Source organism: Capra hircus, chromosome 26 (assembly GCF_001704415.2).
Source record: "Capra hircus breed San Clemente chromosome 26, ASM170441v1, whole genome shotgun sequence".
NCBI classification, from domain to species: Eukaryota; Metazoa; Chordata; class Mammalia; order Artiodactyla; family Bovidae; genus Capra; species Capra hircus.
In genome coordinates this window covers 26,778,099-26,796,555 of record NC_030833.1, presented here as the reverse complement: position 1 = coordinate 26,796,555, position 18,457 = coordinate 26,778,099, and the positions used below count along the sequence as shown (strand labels likewise).

The window sequence follows — 18,457 nt, the reverse complement described above, 5'->3', positions numbered from 1 at the left end:
AATTATACCATATCAAAACTTTGAGTTAAATACATTTTACTATACATATTCATTAAACCTAATGAATTTCCTAGCCAATCCAGTAAATTTCCCTTCTAATCCATTTGCCCAAAGAATTAAAAAAGAAACTTCTAAGAGAATAGTGCCACTTTTATTTTTTTAAATGTGTATGTTTATGAGCCATTTGCAGAAACTTCTATAGCCAGTGAAAGACTGAATTTCTGCACATGATTATCTTCAAAGATAGTTCTACCTTGAAAATGAATATGTAGCATTGGACAGATTTAATGTCAAATTTCCTTGATTCTATGATGCTGTAGACTGAAATTTGCACTCTCAGTTTAACAATAGGTTTTGTCAACTTAATGATAGGTCTTCATGGAAATAGAACTAGTACATTACGTTAAGTTAAGGCACGTGAGGATGGAAAGAAATTAAAATGTAGTGAAAGTGCCTTTACAATAAAGATATGGTAATTGATATATTTACCTAAGACTTTCATCTCCTCACTCTAGCTCATGATAGAAAAAAAACAGAAAATTCTGTACTAAAATTTATTTACATATAAAGAAACATAACTATATATTCTAAAATTTGAAAATACCTTGCATCTTTGCCCTTATTCTCCTTGTTTGAAAGCATATTAATAGTTTTATAGGAGGTTGTTTGTTCCACCCTGGAAGTCTATGGTAGGATGGTGCTTATTTATCATTGGCTGAATCAGAAGAATCTTATTGCAAACACTGCTTCACTCATAGGCCTCATGGACCCATGTTAGCAAGGCTTCGGTGTAACTGGATTTGGTACATCATCTCTACCTTTGCAGAGGATGACATTGATCCTCATCTCTTACTTTCCAAGGAATGCTCTTTTCAAAAGATTAATTATTGCTGCATAATGGGATCCAAGGAAGACAAAGTCCTGCTTTAGAATAAGCAATGTCCTATGCAAAAAGGGATTATTCCTGATTCCTTAGTTGGACTTTGCTTAATATGTTTCAATTACACCCTCCATCATTAGACGACTATACATATAGCTCCAAAGAAGCATCATAATAAAATAAAGGAATAAAGTTTATAATAAAGTTTAAATCATAAACTTTATATTATTTTAATCATAATAAAATAAAGTTTCTGTCTCTTTGGTCCTGTGCCAGCAGAGTTGGCAGCTGGTGACTAAGGAAGATGATTAAAGGGCTTCTGTTCTAGAAAGTCTGCTCCAAATGGTGAATCCTAGGTCTGGATAGCTTTGTGTCATCGATTACAGGAAGATGATTGCTTTGGACTTACTGTGAAACTGGGATGCCTTTTCCTCAGCTTTTCCCATTAAGGCAAGAATTAGGAACAGAAAAAAAAGGCTGCCTCCTTGATTTATTATTTGAGGTTCTCCACCGGTGACTTGCAGTGGTGCTTTGACTGGATAATTTTGGCCTATCATTAAGCCCATTGGACATCCTTTAGAAAAATATGACAGCTCAAATGCTGAGTTTCAGCCTCTTAACTCTTTTAGCCTCAAAGATGAATCACATTTACAGAGGTCTCTGAATTTCATGCATCTGAGCTTTGCAAACCAAAACCCTGGAGGAAAGGGCAGATTGTTTTTTTTTTTTAGTAACTTTGCTCCATGAGAGACATGTAGCTTATTATAGTGAGTTATACAAAGCTATGTTGGTACATAATCTCTCCCGGAAGGGCAAGCCCTAGCCTGTTTGGTAGACCATGAGATGCTTTTTGACAGGACAACCCAATTTATTGTTTCTCCAAGCCCACGACAAACAATTGTCCATAAGAGATCATCCCCGTCCTCATTCATCACCGCCCCCTCCCCCCCCCCCCCCCCCCCCCCCCCGCCCAGATAGAAGAGTCTTGCTTCTTCCATGTTTCTTTTCCAGTTGCTGCCAGGCTCTACAGACTCCTCAGGATTCTAGACATTATCAGCACATGATGGTTATGACAGGATGTCAATAGTTCCTTGTAGATGTAGCTGCATCTGTGTTCATCTGCCCATTCTGTCCCCGTCTTGTTTCATCAGCACTAAAGGGGCCATCTCATGTGGAGTGTCTGCCTTCCAGTCCTAACAAGCTCTCGATTCTGTTCATCACCATCCCATCATCCCACATCAATCTGACAGCACTTTGATTCTTGGTGAATAATTCAGCAGCAAATTCTCTGTGTCCAGAGCTCAGCGTCGCATTAGCAACTGGCTTCAGGGCACCATATCCTTGTACTCAGTGGACTCTCTAGAGCAGTATGGATGGGAACTGTTGGAGGGAGAGGGAGGGAGAGAGAGAGAAAGCCTGATTATTCTCATGGTTAAAAGACTTCAGATGGTCCTATTTATTTTGCAGGATATAAACAGATGGTTTCTGTGAAACCCAGTGAATGTTGGGATCCTGTATGAAGGGGTCAAACTCCCTCAAGTATGCTTCTTAAAAAAAAAATTATTTATTTATTTTTGGCTGCACTGGGTCTTCTTGCTGCACAGGGCTTTGTCTAGCTGTGGCGAGCAGGGGCTACCCTCTAGTTGCTGTGCGCGGGGCTACTCTTCATTGTGGTGCAAAGGCTTCTTACTGCAGTGCCTTCTCTTATTGAACATAGGCTCTGGGGTGCGCAGGCTTCCGTAGCTATGGCTCCCGGGCTCTAGAACACGTCCTCAACAGTTGCTGCCCACAGGCTTAGTTGCCCTGCAGCATGTAGAATCTTCCCAGACCAGGGATCAAACCTGTGTCCCCTGTGTTGGCCGGCTGATTTTTAACCACTGGACAACCAGAGAAGTTCCCAAGTATGGTTCTTGAGATATGATTTATGCCCGCAGCCAGACTGGGTGATACATACGCCATGAACACCTATCACAAAACTGTATAATTGTAGAGGTAATGACCGAAGAGCATGTCCTGCCATCGTATTACAACTTTATGCCTCGGGTCCCATCTAGAATGTTGCTTGATGAGCTTTTGGGTGCACAGAAGTTGTTACCATCTTTCCTGGATGAGGCAGCTCAGATTTACAACTGCTAGATGCATTAGACCTGAGGTATTTTGTTGACGTTAACATTTGCTGCCAACGTCTAGTGCCACATCTTGTTTACAGCCCATAAATTTATGACATAAGGAGACCACTCAGAATTTTGATATATTAGGAAAAAAAGCACCAAGCAATGCCAAACACACGAATGGTTTTACATTTCAGACAGATACTTTTACACACCATTGATTGCATTTTAATATAACAGTGGTTTCATTTTGTTCTGCTGATGGATTCTGATCAGCTCTTGGCACTTAGGAACAGGGAAGTGAATGTTGCACATCTGGGAAAATAAAAGTTTTATTAAAGAAAGCATGAGCCAAACAGGTATTTTATTGCTGTCTTCGCCGTCACCTTAAATGATTATAGAAATAGAAAGGCTGGTTCTTGACTCTCTTTCCTAACAGGCAAACCCCCAAAGTGGTAAATACAATGCCAGGCCAGATCTTTTCTCACTAAGTGTTTCCCTTTGCTTATCCCTGGACCAACATATATTTCATGAATGAGCAAACAAAATGTCATAAAGGAAAGCCTGTGTTTTATGGTCGCTAGCTGCGTTTAGTTTGTGACATTACAGATCTATTGCTAGGTGTGTGGCGTCTTGTACTGTTCGGATAAATTTGAGCTATGGGATTAAAGACTCTTGGTCTTCATGGATTAGAGGCAGGTGGCAACTAGAGTTGGGTTGGTTCATAGGCACTCACTTGCAAATATTTGGTTTTCTGTCATCCCTTTTGTGACATTTCTGGGTGGATGGAGGTGAGGGAACCCAATTCTTCCTTGAAGGAAAAAGTTACTAGTTTTCCATTTTCACATGTTGACCTGCAGGCCTTTGAAAAGTTGGAGGCTTAATATTGTCTTGTCCTCTCCCTTGTGATTTCAGGTGTGGGTGAAAGCAGAGCTCTTCCTTCGTCTTTCCTTCTTTCCTTCTGACCTAGCTGTGATACAGCTGTCCTTATATGGGCATGGAACCTCGAAGCTGTATTCTTTTTTCCTGTAATATGATTAACTCTCTGGATCCCAAGTGCATACTCTCCACAGCCCATGGCGTACAAGGCCCTTCTCAGGTTGTCTCAGCTGTTTTACCAGGCTTACTTCCTGCAGTTCCCTACCTAGTACTCCAACTCAGCCACATTGGATGTTTTGCCATCTGGTAAACACACCAGGTGCTTTATAGTTTGCATGCCTCTGTTCACGTGAGTCTGACCACTGACTACTCTCCCCCAGCACATACATCTCCCTTTTAGAAATAGCTGTCAACTTCCAATGCCCAGACTTGTTTTTCTCTGTAATCCCCAGGAAGAAATAGGAACTCTGTCCTGTACTCCCATGTTCTTCTTCATAGTAGAGAGCATTTCCACACTGCAGGGTGGTTGGTTATATTTGTCATCTCCAGCGGGTGGTAAATCCCTCACGTCTTACTCATCTTCTGTATTTGACTTGGAACTATTGTATGGTGATAGCAAAGGGAACAGAAACTCTGGAATGAAAAGCTCTAGGTTGGAATCTCAACTTTGCTTCTTATTAGCTGCATGACCTTGAGCAGGTTGATTTGCTCTTCTTTGTCTCTAATTGCATTTGTGAAATTGGGACAAGAGTAGCTAGGCACAATACTTAATATCATGCCAGAGGTGTTGTAAGCCACAAATATACTTACGGATTTGGAGCAAATGTGTCCTGTGATGAGAGGAATTTTCCTTCTGAAACTTACCAGTCAAAGCATCCTTTCCTTGCTTCTCTTAGGATTTCCATGTAGCCTCAAGAACCTCAAGATCTGAGTTCTTCCAGGAAGCCTTCCTAAGTGCTGCAGTCCTCTGACCTCCTGTGGCATCAATTCACTGTCTGTGTGACAAAAAAATCCTGAAACATTATTGTCTGGACTTGTTAATATTTGCACAATACTTGTATATCTCATCTTCTCATCTAGATTGGAATCGTCTTAGGAGTAGGATCCATATATCTTTTTATACTATAGCATCTCTTCTATTCCATTAGGATGTTTTATAAGACAGTCGTTTGGTTGTTATCTTTATTAATTTACATTTTGCTTATAATAGACTTTATTTCTGCAGTTGATATGCTGATGATATTAGGATTGTTATAGGAGCTGATACATACAGATATACCTCCGCCCAGTCCCTCCCCCACCATGCTCACCCCCCACATCCTTCTCTGTACTATCTGTGGATTCTCCTCATGTTTAGCTGGTAAGAGAGCTGCTGTTGAATACCAATGAGGGTCCTGCTATACTGATATAGAAAAATGGTGGAAATCCCTCAAGGGCACAACTCATAGAATAAACATGATCACCGTAATATGCGTTGTTGTTTCTTTACAGGCCTTTGTGTGTGTGTGTGTGTGTGTGTGTGTTAAGCTTCTTTTGCTTGAGAGGATGATCAAACCATGCTAAACGAGACATCACAGGGAAGTGTAAGAAGCACACTATCCATCTAAATCTGGGCCCTGTTGACCTGGTTGGTGCTGTTACAGAGTGAAATCGGTTTGTGTCTTTCACTCATTGTCAGGCCGAGCTGCAGAAGCTGAGACAACAAGCCCTGGAGACCAAACACTTCATTGAAAAGCAGGAAGCCGAGGAGAGAAAACTCCTGCGAATTATAGCAGAGGCTGATGGGGAGAGGCTGAGACAGAAGAAGGAATTGGACCAGGTAGGAAGAGACCACACCTCCCCAGGCCTGCAGACTCTATCAGCAGACACAATTTGATTCAGCTCCTCACAAAACCTCATTCTTTTCTGAGCTCTTCCATTGCGTCTCTCAGAACAGCCCCAAAGGCCCACTTCCTGTTGATTAATTATGAAATATCCATTCATTTATTCTGAGTTGGTGATGGACAGGGAGGCCTGGTGTGCTGCGATTCACGGGGTGGCAAAGAGTCAGACATGACTGAGCGACTGAACTGAATTGAACTAATTACAAGCACTTCCTGTGCGTCACCCAGTCCTTTAGGCTCTGGAAATATACTGACCAACAAGAAAATAAGTTACCCTGCCCTCAGGGGGTTTACATCCTAGCATAATATCATTCTTGCATATAATTACAATGAATAATTACATAATTTTGGGGGTTAGAAACTTAAATGCTTTCAGAGATCTAGCAGGTTAAAAAAAAAGAGACATTGGCTTGTGCAAGACAGTGAAAGTGAAAGTATTAGTCACTCAGTCATGTCCAACTCTTTGTGACTCCATGGACTGTAGCCTGCCAGAGCTCTCCCCATGGAATTCTCCAGGCAAGAGTACTAGGGTGGGTAGTCAGTCACTTCTCTAGGGGATCTTCCTGACCCAGGAGTCGAACCCAGGTCTCCTGCATCACAGGCAGATTCTTGACCATCTGTGCCACCAGGGAAGCGTGTGGTACAAGACAGTAAGGAGTGGTAGAACTTGGCAAGAGCTTGCCCACCCTAAAGACGTTCAGATTTAAAGACATACGATGACTTGTTGGCAAAAACCCATGGGCCATGGACTATTATTATTAATAATATAATTTGTTGTACTCTTGTGGGAGGAGTCCAGTATTGGCTGTCTAGCAGGCTATTTTCAGTGCCTCACCTACTGAGTGCCTAGCACATGCAGGCATTGGATGGGCGTTCATTGATTCTCTGAATGCTGCTGCTGTAATGAAACGTGGGACGTTTTTGTCCCCCAGTGGCCATGCCCTGCCCTACCTTTCTAGGTCATCAGCGAGAGAGATATCCTTGGGTCGCAGCTAGTTCGGCGCAATGATGAGCTGGCTTTGCTCTATGAGAAGATCAAGATCCAGCAGTCTGTGCTGAATAAAGGAGAGAGCCAGTATAACCAGAGGTTGGAGGACATGAGAATCCTCAAGCTTGAGATCAAGAAGCTTCGCCGGGAGAAAGGGATTCTTGCCAGGAGTGTGGCCAATGTCGATGAACTCAGGTAATGGAAGACCCCCTCGGAGGTGAGCGCATAGCAGCCTGTGGGGACCTCCTAAGGACCTTATGTTCCTCCTATTGGTCACTGAAGGTCTTTTTTTAAAAAAGATATTTATTTGGCTTTGCCAGGTCTTAGTTACAGCATGTGGGATCTAGTTCCTTGACCAGCGATCAAACCTGGGTCCCCTGCATTGGTCCCTGAGTTTTAACCACTGGACCATCAGGGTAGTCCCGGCCACTGAAAGCCTTTTTCTGGTTGCATAAAATAATTTTTTTTGTTGAAATGATTAGCAAATAATGAGAACAACTTTTCCATAACCCATAATCTACATTGTGTCCATTCTATGTCACAAAAAAATGAATTCATTTCCTTTCAGGGGAGCATGAGCAAGTGCAAAAGCATTTTTTAAAAACTTTATTCTGGATTTGGTGAAAGAAATTTCAGTTAAATCATTACCACAAAGTAGTTACAATTCAGAAAAAAATTCCCCCAATGAGCTCTTTAGAATTTCTTTAATCAGGCAGTATGCAAGAGATGGAACATCAATATTTAAATTGAATCCTGGTAACATTTGCACATCTTTTTCTTGGAATTACACACAGAATGAAAAGAGGGGGAAATTTTAATTTTATCACTATTTGAAAACTCTGTTTCCTTAGAAGGCAGCCAAATTTTACATCTCACTCTTGATTTATCTTCCGCGGCTTTCACTTGAGCTTAGTGCGCCTTCTTTTTGCTTTAAATCTTACATTATACAAGCTCTACTTTCCCTTTGGGAAAACATCACCATGTTTTATATGGGCAATTGCAGGAAACCAAATAATAGGTCTGGTGTTTTCTCAGTAACTATCTTATCCTCCACAGACTTGTAGATGAACAGTATCCTTGGCCACCTTGGGACAAGGACACAGTCTGGATCTGCTTCTTAAATTAATTGAATTAGATGGTTTTGATATTTAGACGCAGTGAATATGTCCGGGAATAGCAAGGGAAGTTGCCACCATCAAGGATAGATCAATACTCTCTTTTTTAAAGAGTTGTTCATATTTCAGACGGTGAAAGTAATACAAATTCATTGTAGAAAATATGGGGCGTGCAGAAACAATGTAAAGAAGGGATTAGAAAATCACTCATAAGTCTCCTATCCAGAGATACCACCATTGACATTTTGGAGGCAATTGGATTTACTCTTAAGACACTATCGAATGATCTCCAGGACCATAACTAAACTTGCCTGGCAGCTTAGTTGGTAAAGAATCTGCCTGCAATGCAAGAAACCTGGGTTCAATCCCTGGGTCTGGAAGATCTCCTGGAGAAACAAATGGCAACCCACTCCAGTATTCTTGCCTGGAGAATTCCATGGACAGGAGAGCCTGGTGAGCTACTACTGTCCATGGGGTCCCAAAGAGTTGGACATGACTGAGTGATTAACACAAACTTGCCAGCCATGTGTTATTTTTATTACATATGCAAAGCACCAAATTCTACCCACTCTCAGTTTGTTGATTTTATCTTTATAGTGGGAGGTGCATGTTCAGTCGCTCAGTTGTGTTTGACTCTTTGCAACCCCATGGACTGTAAACCGCCAGGCTTTTCTGTCCATGGGATTTTCCAGGCAAGAATACTAAAGTGGGTTGTCATTTCCTCCTCCAGGGGATCTTCCCAACCCAGAGATAGAACCCTAATTTTCTGCTTCTTCTGCATTGGCAGGCGGATTCTTTTACCCCTGAGCCACCTAGGAATTCCTTATAAAGGAACTTAATAAACTTAATACAGATATTGGAGGCAAGCGGGCATGAATTCCAATCTCAGACTTGCCACCGACAAGCTGTGTGATCTTGGGCCTAACACAACTTATTTGAGCTTTAAATTTGTTAAAATTAAACACGAAAATGTAACGTGCCTAGCACAGAGTCTGGTGCAAAAGAAATCATCAATCATAGTTCCCAATACCCTTGCCCCTCTCTGCGGATGACACTCTAGAAAATAGTAGTGTTAAAAATATGCTTTTAATTCTGAGCAGCTTGTTCTGAGCTCCCTGTTGAGTGAGCATCATGCAGTTAATTCTAATGGTTTGTCTTGCTAATGAGGGGAAGTTGTATTATTGGTTTAAATGAAGCAATTAAGTAAAAGAGATGGCTTGGTATTAGTAATCTGCACACTCGCAGCAGACAAGGACTGATAATAATATCCTTCTTGCCCGTGTCAACCTGAGTGCTTGCCTCTGCTCCGCCTCCCAACAAAACTTCTCTTTCAATAGAATGGCAGCCAGTGGATGGTTGTAGACTCTGGTTACCTATTAACTAGAGATTTGAGAAGTGTATTTGAGCCAGAGCTAGCTCTTTGGGACTTTTTCAGTCACCTGTGTGGTTGTGGAACATGAGATAAATGATCACTCCTAATTCAGTATTTTTCAGTACTGGCTGCACATTAGAATTACCAGCTGCTGCTGCTAAGTCGCTTCAGTCATGTCTGACTCTGTGAGACCCCATAGATGGCAGCCCACCAGGCTCCCCTGTCCCTGGGATTCTCCAGGCAAGAACATTGGAGTGGGTTGCCATTTCCTTCTCCAATAGAATTACCAGCAGAACTTTAAGAATCTATGAAACCCAAGCCTCATGCTAGACCAATTAAAGCAGAACTCCTCTGGGGGTTGGTCCAGGTAAAGGCATGGTGTCATAGTTCCCCGGGTGATTCCAGTATGTTGCCAGGGTGGTGATACACAGTCTTAATGGATGTCAGGTTTCACCTGAGCCTCGGTCGCTTGCATTGCAGGGCCGTAACTCATGGCAGAACATAGCTTGTTCTCTCGCTGCTACTGTAGAAGACATTTAGAAACGTGGAACAATATATTGAAATCCTCATGATTTACCCTTTCCCTGTTCTTTCCATACACTTCTGAAATTCCCTGGGTATCAAGAATCAGTTCCTGATACTTTTTTTCCCCCCTAAAGCTAAAGCTGAAGTTTGCCTTCTGCAAGAATTGGTATTACCTGTGTCTTGCCTCAGGCAGCTGGTCTCAATGTTCCCGAAGTCTCCCTAATCCATCTTTTTCTATAAGATGTAGCATGCGCGAAACCATGTAAAGAAAGGATACTCAAATACTGGGCAGATAATTTGTTTGCTAAAGAAAGTTTGACCTATTTAGGCAGGAGCTTTTTCACACGCAAAGAGAGTTCCTGAAGGAGAGGACGAGATGCCGAGCCTTGGAGGAGGAACTGGAGAACCCCATGAATGTGCACAGATGGAGGAAGCTTGAGGTAACATCCGGGAGAGCCTTCCTCCCACCCCCCAAATCTCTCTCTACCCTACTTGTCTTCTTACCTAAAGCACAGTAACAAGCGCAGTTTTATTTAATCTGTGTCATTGTCACCCAAAACGTAAAAGACTGGATCAAATGTAAATTAGATTGTTCCAGATGGGTTTTGTTTTTAAAAGCCTTTGCATCCTTTTATTTCCCAAAAGGAAGCGTGGCTTTTAAACTTGCCCTCTTTTCAAAGAACTAGTATTGTGTTCGTCAGACTCCTTCTTTTAGGATCTGGGGACACAGCCAAAGTCCCTTTGGAAGATGATGGATAATAAACCTCTTATTTTATTTTATGACCTCCTGAGATTCATTTCCACCAGCAGATAACAGTAATAGAGAAGCTTTGCTTATTCAATAAAAAGATGCCCATCTCCTCTAGTAGTACCCAGTAATGTGGGTGCAAGAAGGGGCTTTGACTAAGTTAACAGCTGGAATGTTGGGAGAATAGGTGTATGTGATATAGGAAATAGCAAGGAAAAGGAGAAAATCAGCCAAGTAGGTTTTTGTTTTTATTTTTATTTTTTCCTTTAAATGAAGAAAGCATTAAGGATAATGCATTATAAATTGTTATGTAAACATGAGGCCTGAATTTTAACTGTGTCCCGTCTTGCCAAGTGAATGTGTATGCCAAATCTACTTCCAAAATATGGATATTAGTTGGCACTGCTTAGTATTTCTTAAGCAAAGTCATAGTGGAATATCTCCTGCCTTTTGGACCCTCATTTATTCCTCTTCAAATGCCAAGAGTCGGGTAGTTTACTAAACTAACAATAACATGAATGTGTCTGGGGAAGAGAGATGAAAACTGTAAATTCATTTACTGCCACATTAGTTTATTCCATGTGTTTTCGAGCAGATCTTTTGAAGTTTCCAATTCCATGTCAATTTCTATTATAAAAATTGGAAAACAGAGACTCTGGGAGGCAGTTGAAAATATTTAGCTGCTAAATTAATTCCAAATGTCAGTATAGTTGAAAGTGAACCTTCGGCTCAATGTCTAGAGGACAAATTATCAATGTATAACAGTAGATCTTGTTTGAATTGTACACAGATAGTTATTGAAGGTGCATCAGAGCTTTACGGATTGATAATGCCATTTGAAAGCTAAATGCCATGGTCGTGTCCTGCTGCTAGTAATTAGCAGACTTCCACATACTGGGAACTTGCCCCATCATAGGTTGTAAAGAATCTTCTTGTTGATAATTATGAAAGGAGAGCCCTGAAACCGAGTGAGTTAGGGAACCCTGTCTCATTCCAGTGTAAACAAATGATGGTAGGGAAAACCTCAGCATAGTAATTAAGAAGCCCGGGCTTTAGAACCAGGCATATCTGGGCTTGAATCCAGCTCTGACCTTTATCAGCATGGGTAGATGACCTCCTCTGAGCCTCAGTTGCTTTATCTGTAAAAGGGGAAGGTAATACTGTCTAACAGGACTGTCGAGAGATTAAAATTTGATAATGTGTGAAAAGCACTTAACATAGTGTTCAGATGGTGCAAAGAATCAGGTATTAGGCCCAGGAGCTGCCATCATTGCTGCTGTTATTATTTCCCCTGGTGGAATAAACATACTCACTTTCCACTTATGGGCTCACTAGGGACAACAGAGACGATACTAGCCAAACATCAGTCTGTTTTGATGACTGTCTCATCTGTTCTGCAACGCATTTTGTTTTGTCTTGTTTCTGATTCTTGTCTATATTGGATCTATAACTTTGCAATAGATTTTAATAGAACAGTAATTCTGTAGGGACCTCAGTGCTCTGAACCTGGTAATCTCAGCTGCTTTATTTTTTTCCCCTTGAATAGGCCAGTGACCCCAGTACCTTTGAGCTGATACAGAAAATACATACACTGCAGAAGCGTCTCATCAGCAAGACGGAAGAGGTGGTTGAAAAAGAGCTGCTCCTCCAGGTACCATTTCCATTTTCCGTGCTCATCGAACAAGCCTATTTCTTTAAAACCATCATGTCCAGTACTGTGTTTTTAGAGCTAGATATTTGGCAGCGTTGCATGCCCCATTTTTAACTGTAGATGGCAACAGGGACTCACACACAGAGAACAAACAACCTGATTAATTGGTCTTTTATGCTGCCATCACTAATATTTCAAGAATTCTAGAAAATTAAGTTCAAAGCTACATCTACTGCATTGAGTAATGTGAGCTCCCCTCCCCCCAACTTCTCTGTAGTTTTGTTAGATTCTTTTAAACGCTTTTCTTCATATCTTCATATAATGTGAAATGCCATGACTTTGATTTTGAAAACTAGCCTTCACATAGAGCACAAATGTCCTCTTAAAGGTTTGTGAGAGTGAAATGGAAGAAAAGGTATCTTCTTGAAGATTTTATGTAGTAAGTTATTCTGAAGCAATCAACAGTGGTAACATCTCTGTGTATCTCTATCTTTGGAAGTACCAGTTGTCACTACTATCATCGTTATCATCATTGTGCCAGATACTGTGCTGGTGGCTTTATCCCCTCATCCTCTATTCCTCTGCACAGTTCTGGGGGAGATGGTGGGGTTTGCCATTCCCAATCAGTAAATGAGAAAGTTGGAGCCCAGGAGTTTGATTATGGATAAAGAATACAAGCTCTAGTGTTAAGTGGCCTGGCTTGTAATCCTGCTTCTGCAAATCTGTAGCTGTGTGGAATTAACTTCTGTGCACCTGAAGTTCTTGATCTGTATTATGGGGCAATACTAGAACCTGAAAAAAGGATGCTGTTGGGACATGAAGGGTGTGTAAGACTGATGGCTCAGAGACGCATTTGTGGTCGTTGCAGCTCCTTCCAGGAATTGAGCACTCGTGCTGGTGGTTTGCTCAGTTGCTTTGGGCCTCAGCTTCAGTGTTTTATGGTCTAAAGCCACCTGAGGTGTTGGTCTGGTGCTCTCAGCAGGATTTCATTTTCTTTCCTAAGATGAACGGCACCAAGTAGTATTATTCCTTAAGCGCAGCCAGCTCTGCAGCTCCAGTGTGCATAGATCTTACCCAATGCCCTCAGCCTTACACCCCTGGGACTCTGTCTCCTCTCCCAAGATATAAGGGTGTGTTTCTTGCTGGCATTACATTCCTTCATTCAGTTTAATAACATGCCCAGGTGCTCTTCTATCTAAGGATATTGTACTGGACAAGGAGACAAAATGCACAGCACCATGGAGCTTGTATCCTAGTGAAGAATACGAAGGGAGTGGTTAGACTTTTTTGCTTCTTGCAGTTAGACAGAATCCTGAAACATTAATAGTTTTGAGCAGCGGGTTGTGAGCAGGTATCTCACTTTCTAGCTGAAGCATTTATTTGTTGATACAGGACTCTAGTGCTATCTTTTCCTGCCTCCTAAGTACACACAGAGAGAGGAGCCACAAGCTCAGAACAATCTGGAATGTCAAGCCCCTTATATTGGGGAGGGAAACCTGTTCTGGAGAGACCCCAACTCCGTAATGGACTTTGTAGGAATGAGAAATAAACTTTTACTGAGTTAAATCACACATAGAAAGACTGATGGCTCACGAACCCCCTCCCTGACATTGTGCCTTGCCCTGTCTTGTACACTCACAACGATGCTCCTGGTCCTGACTCCCCAGAAGTGAGAAGAAAGCTCCTGAGCTTTGCTCCCAGACCCTAACTCTGATTCCCAGGGCAGCCCACTATGGGGGAAGTCTGTGGTTCTCCCCTGTAATAAAATTAAGCAGCACTTGGTAGATAATTCTAGGATATAAGGCTACTTGTTCCCAGGAGTTTAACCATTGAACTTCAACAGCTCCCTGTAACACTGAGTAATCCAATGCGGGAAAGAGCATGGCTTCACTCTGTGGGCAGCACAGAACCTAGCACGGAACTGTGTCAACAGAATTCATTTATCTCCCTTCACTTTATCTGCCCTCAGTCGTCCTCTCAGGTTTCATCTCTCTCATCCAACCCCACGTGGGGAAAGGGTGGCACTTCAATGTCCTGGGCCACCATTCGCCACATAGCAGCCGCAGTCGCTCCCTCCGTCCCCTGGGCCTCCGTTAGGCTGGCCTCATGCAAGGTGTGTGTCTCTGCTCTTTGTTTTCTCTGCAGTCAATGAAATCTGAATGCGGGATCTGTGTTAGACGGTATTAAGAAATTAGTGTTGATTATATAAGGTGTAATAAGAGTATTATGGTTATGTTTTGTAAAAAAAAAAAAAAAGCCTTTTTCATATGAGAGATGTACTGAAGTATTTACAAATGAAATGATACATAGTCCGGAGTGTATTCTAGAATTTTCCAGTAAAGAAATGAAGGAAAGGGAGAAGCGATGGGAGACGTGGGTGTGGAGATGGAGGATCAATGAAATAAAATTGGCCAAATGTAAAAAAATAAAAGGGATGTTGAAGGGAGGATTGAAAGAGTTTAACATTATGCTTGACATAAAAATTGCCAATTATTATTTATCATTCCAAAGCCCATAATCTTAACCGCTGGGTTATCGTTACTAAAAGTAGGAGGTTCTCTATATGAGCAATGGGTACTTGGCCCTCTTATTTTACATTTTGCATTAGAAAAGACATTTTCCCTGAAGCTGAGCGCACAGTGAGCAGCCAACAGGGATCTTCCTCCTTTTACAGACGAGCACAGGTAATTAAGAGGACAGACTTTGGAGTCAGAAAAATCCGGTCTTGGATCAGTTCTAACAGTTTATATTTCACGACTTCAGGAGAATTACTTACATTCCCCCAATTTTGGCTTCTCCATTTGTTTGCTGTAGTTCAGTTGCTAAGTTGTGCCTGACCCCATGGACTGCATCGTGCCAGGCTCCTCTGTCCTCTACTACTGCTCAAATTCATGTCCACTGAGTCAGTGATGCCATTCAGCCATCTCATCCTCTGCCACCCTCTTCTCCTTTTGCCTTTAATATTTCCCAGCATCAGAGTCCTTACAAATGAGTCGGTTCTTCCCATCAGGCAGCCAAATTATTGGAGCTTCAGCTTCCCCAACAGTCCTTCCAATGAATATTCAGGGTGGATTTCCTTTAGGATTGATTAAATGGAGATACTAATGCCCAGTTTCATTATGGGAGGAAGATACTCCTGCCTGAATACATGACTCAGAGGTGCTATTGTAAGGATAATGAGTTAGTGCATGGGCACCAGAGCCCATGATCCGAGGTTTGTCCTGTGGCTGCACCGGTGCCAGCCACAAGTCACATGACTGAGGCCACGTAGCTGGTAAGTGATAGAGTAGGGACTCAATCAAGGCCATCAGCTCCAGTGCCCATGCTTCCTGTCACTTCATTACCCGGCCTCTCCCGTTCTTATCACTTTGTCAGTTTCAAAAGGAACCAAATTTTGTGTTTGGCCAGACCTCTCTGTTGGCAGCTTGTTTCATACTTCATTGACTACTCTAACTTTTTAACTTCCATCTACGTACTTTGGATTCATTCTGTTCTTTTTCTACCTCGTAAAGGTTGGTGCTCAGCTCATTAATGTGCAGCCTATGTTTCTAATATAAATAAGCATTGACAGCTGCAAAATGTCCTTTAAAAACTTTAGTTTCTTCCCACAGGTTTTGAAAAGTGGCATTTTCATTTTCATTCAGTCCTAAATAGTTTCTTCTTTGAGAGTAAGTCTTAAAATATCCCCTATTTCTGTGGATGGCAGAAAATATCCACTATTTAAAACATCTACTATTTCTTCTATAGGTAATTGGAATTCTGTACAAATTTAAATTTCCAATATATGCCTTTAAGCTGCATGCACCCCGTGTCACTTCAGTCGTGCCCGGCTCTTTGTGAGCCTATGGACTATAGCCTGCCAGGCTCCTCTGTCCATGGGATTTTCTTACCTATTGTTTACTGTGAATGATGCCTTTCATTCACGGTGTTCATGGTGGACTTTTTCCTTTTGTGTTGGATTTTGGATTATGAACTCATTTTCGGAAAGACTTTATTTATAGAACTTGGGAATGGTCCAGGTTAAGGGGGTGTCCTTTCATTTGTTTCTGTCAGGTGCCCTGGGAAACATCACTTACTTGGGATAATTTTTTATATCAGATTCTCACTTTGGGTAACCTAGTTAATATATATTAGAACTCTGAACTCTTATGATTGAAGACCCATGGATACAAATTCTTAGGGTAGCTGTTTTTTCCCACCCATAACCTGGGAGAGATAGTTAGATTTCACTGTGGTCTTCCTGTCCTATAGGGGTGAATTTCTTCCTGTTGTCTCTTCTCACTGAGGGTGTAACTCTTTTAAGTCCCTAACTGTAAGTGGAGGAGTCTCTGTGGAGTGGAGCTGCCCACTTCATGCAGGCTCAGCACCTCATCGTTTATCCTCTTCAGTTCAGTCCAGTTCAGTTCAGTTCAGTTCAGTCACTCAGTCGTGTCCGACTCTTTGTGACCCCATGAATCGCAGCACACCAGGCCTCCCTGTCCATCACCAACTCCCGGAGTTCACCCAAACTCATGTCCATAGAGTCGGTGATGCCATCCAGCCATCTCATCCTGGGTCGTCCCCTTCTCCTCCTGCCCCCAATCCCTCCCAGCATCAGCGTCTTTTCCAATGAGTCAACTCTTTGCATGAGGTGGCCAGAGTACTGAAGTTTCAGCTTTAGTATCATTCCTTCCAAAGAAATCACAGGGCTAATCTCCTTCAGAATGGACTGGTTGGATCTCCTTGCAGTCCAAGGGACTCTCAAGAGTCTTCTCCAACACCACAGTTCAAAAGCATCAATTCTGCAGCGCTCTGCCTTTATCCTCTTATGGCCATTCAAATCCAAGCCCCTTGCTCAGTAAGTCTGGCCACTTGTCCCAGTCAGTGCCCCACGGGGAGAGCTGCAGTATCTATTTACTGTTCTAATGTGCAGTTCACCCTTTGATTTTGACACCTGAAGATCAAACTGCTTGCAACTGCCATTTTGTGATTGAAAGGATGTGTTGTTTTTTTTGAGCAAGTCTAATGCTTTGTGGACTTTAGTTTTTGCACTATTTAGTATGCCATAATGCCATAAACAGAAATTTCTCATTTATTCTAAGCCCTAGTTTTCTCATCCACAAACTGAGACCCACCCACAGAACTGAGTATAAATACTCATACAGGGTGATCAGGGAGTTTAGTTACCATTATCATTATAGTGATGATTTTTAATATTATTAACCAAAAAGCATTTTTTCCAGGTCTCCAAAGTTTAATAGCCTGCCTCACTCCCCTCTGTCCAGTTCCTCATTTCACTTTTTTTTCTGTTTTTTGGATGGTTGGGCTTCCCTGGGCCTGCTGTGAATTTTCTTCCAGAGCTTGAGCATCTGTAGAAAACAAGGCTTGTTATCTTGGTGAAACCCCAGGTGCTCCACAGGGTTTGACAGTTTCTCAATTTCTTCTGTTTTATTAAATTATTAGAGAGGTTCTCTGAATACACAACAGAACATTTTGCAATTAGGAAGATTTTTGGTTGAATTCTTCTGAGTATCAGAACATTTTTTAAATGACTTTAATTTGTTCCAGGGTGCTGAAGAGCCCCTATCCTGTCAGCCCCTGTCCTGGCAGCAGACGTAAAGGAAGTCTGTTTGCCCCCAGTAGACTGTGAGTTCTTTGAGGAAAGGCACTTGTTTATTCATCTTTCTAACCCCAGTGTCTGATATAGTACCAGGAACATAATAGGTGCTCAATAAAGATGGACAGGCTCTTTGCCTGGGCAACTCCTGTTCACCTTTTAGCATGTGTGTGTATGCTAAGTTGCTTCAGTCATGTCTGACTCTTTGCAACCCTGTGGACCATCATCTTCCAGGCTCCTCTATCCATGGGATTCTCAAGGCAAGAATACTGGAGTGGGTTGCCATGGAGTGGGTTGTGATGCCCTCCTCCAGGGGATCATCCCGCCCCAGGGATCAAACCCACATCTCATGCCTCCTGCACTGGCAGGCAAGTTCTTTGCCACTAGTGCCGCCTGGGAGGCCCGGCTCCGAGCTTGACTGCTCACTCCTCAGGAGTCCCTCTTAGATCTCTCGGTTAGGTTTCTTGGCACTTGACTTTGCTTTCTTACCACTGTCACACTCGTAACGAATGAGATAATTGTAACTGTGTGCTTAATGACTTTCATGCTTGACCATAAACTTTGCAAAGCAGTTCCTGTATCTGTTGTAATGATTATTTCATCCCTCACACATATTTGTTTAGTGACTGATTAGATACTGCAAGAATAGTGGTTCTGTAGTAAGTAGCATGTGGCACAGTCATTTGAGTTCTGTCTTTGAGCTACGAGA

At 42.1% G+C, this 18,457-nt stretch overlaps 1 protein-coding gene across 1 annotated transcript in view; it reads left to right on the top strand.

Annotated features, from left to right (window-relative positions):
- CFAP58 (cilia and flagella associated protein 58) overlaps positions 1 to 18,457 on the top strand; it is a 112,795-nt gene that overhangs the window by 46,624 nt on the left and 47,714 nt on the right. Inside the window, exons 12-15 of the mRNA XM_018041736.1 lie at positions 5,549 to 5,689; positions 6,713 to 6,936; positions 10,082 to 10,193; positions 12,048 to 12,152. Coding sequence (XP_017897225.1) covers positions 5,549 to 5,689; positions 6,713 to 6,936; positions 10,082 to 10,193; positions 12,048 to 12,152 — 582 coding nt within the window. The remainder of the gene's footprint in view (positions 1 to 5,548; positions 5,690 to 6,712; positions 6,937 to 10,081; positions 10,194 to 12,047; positions 12,153 to 18,457) is intronic.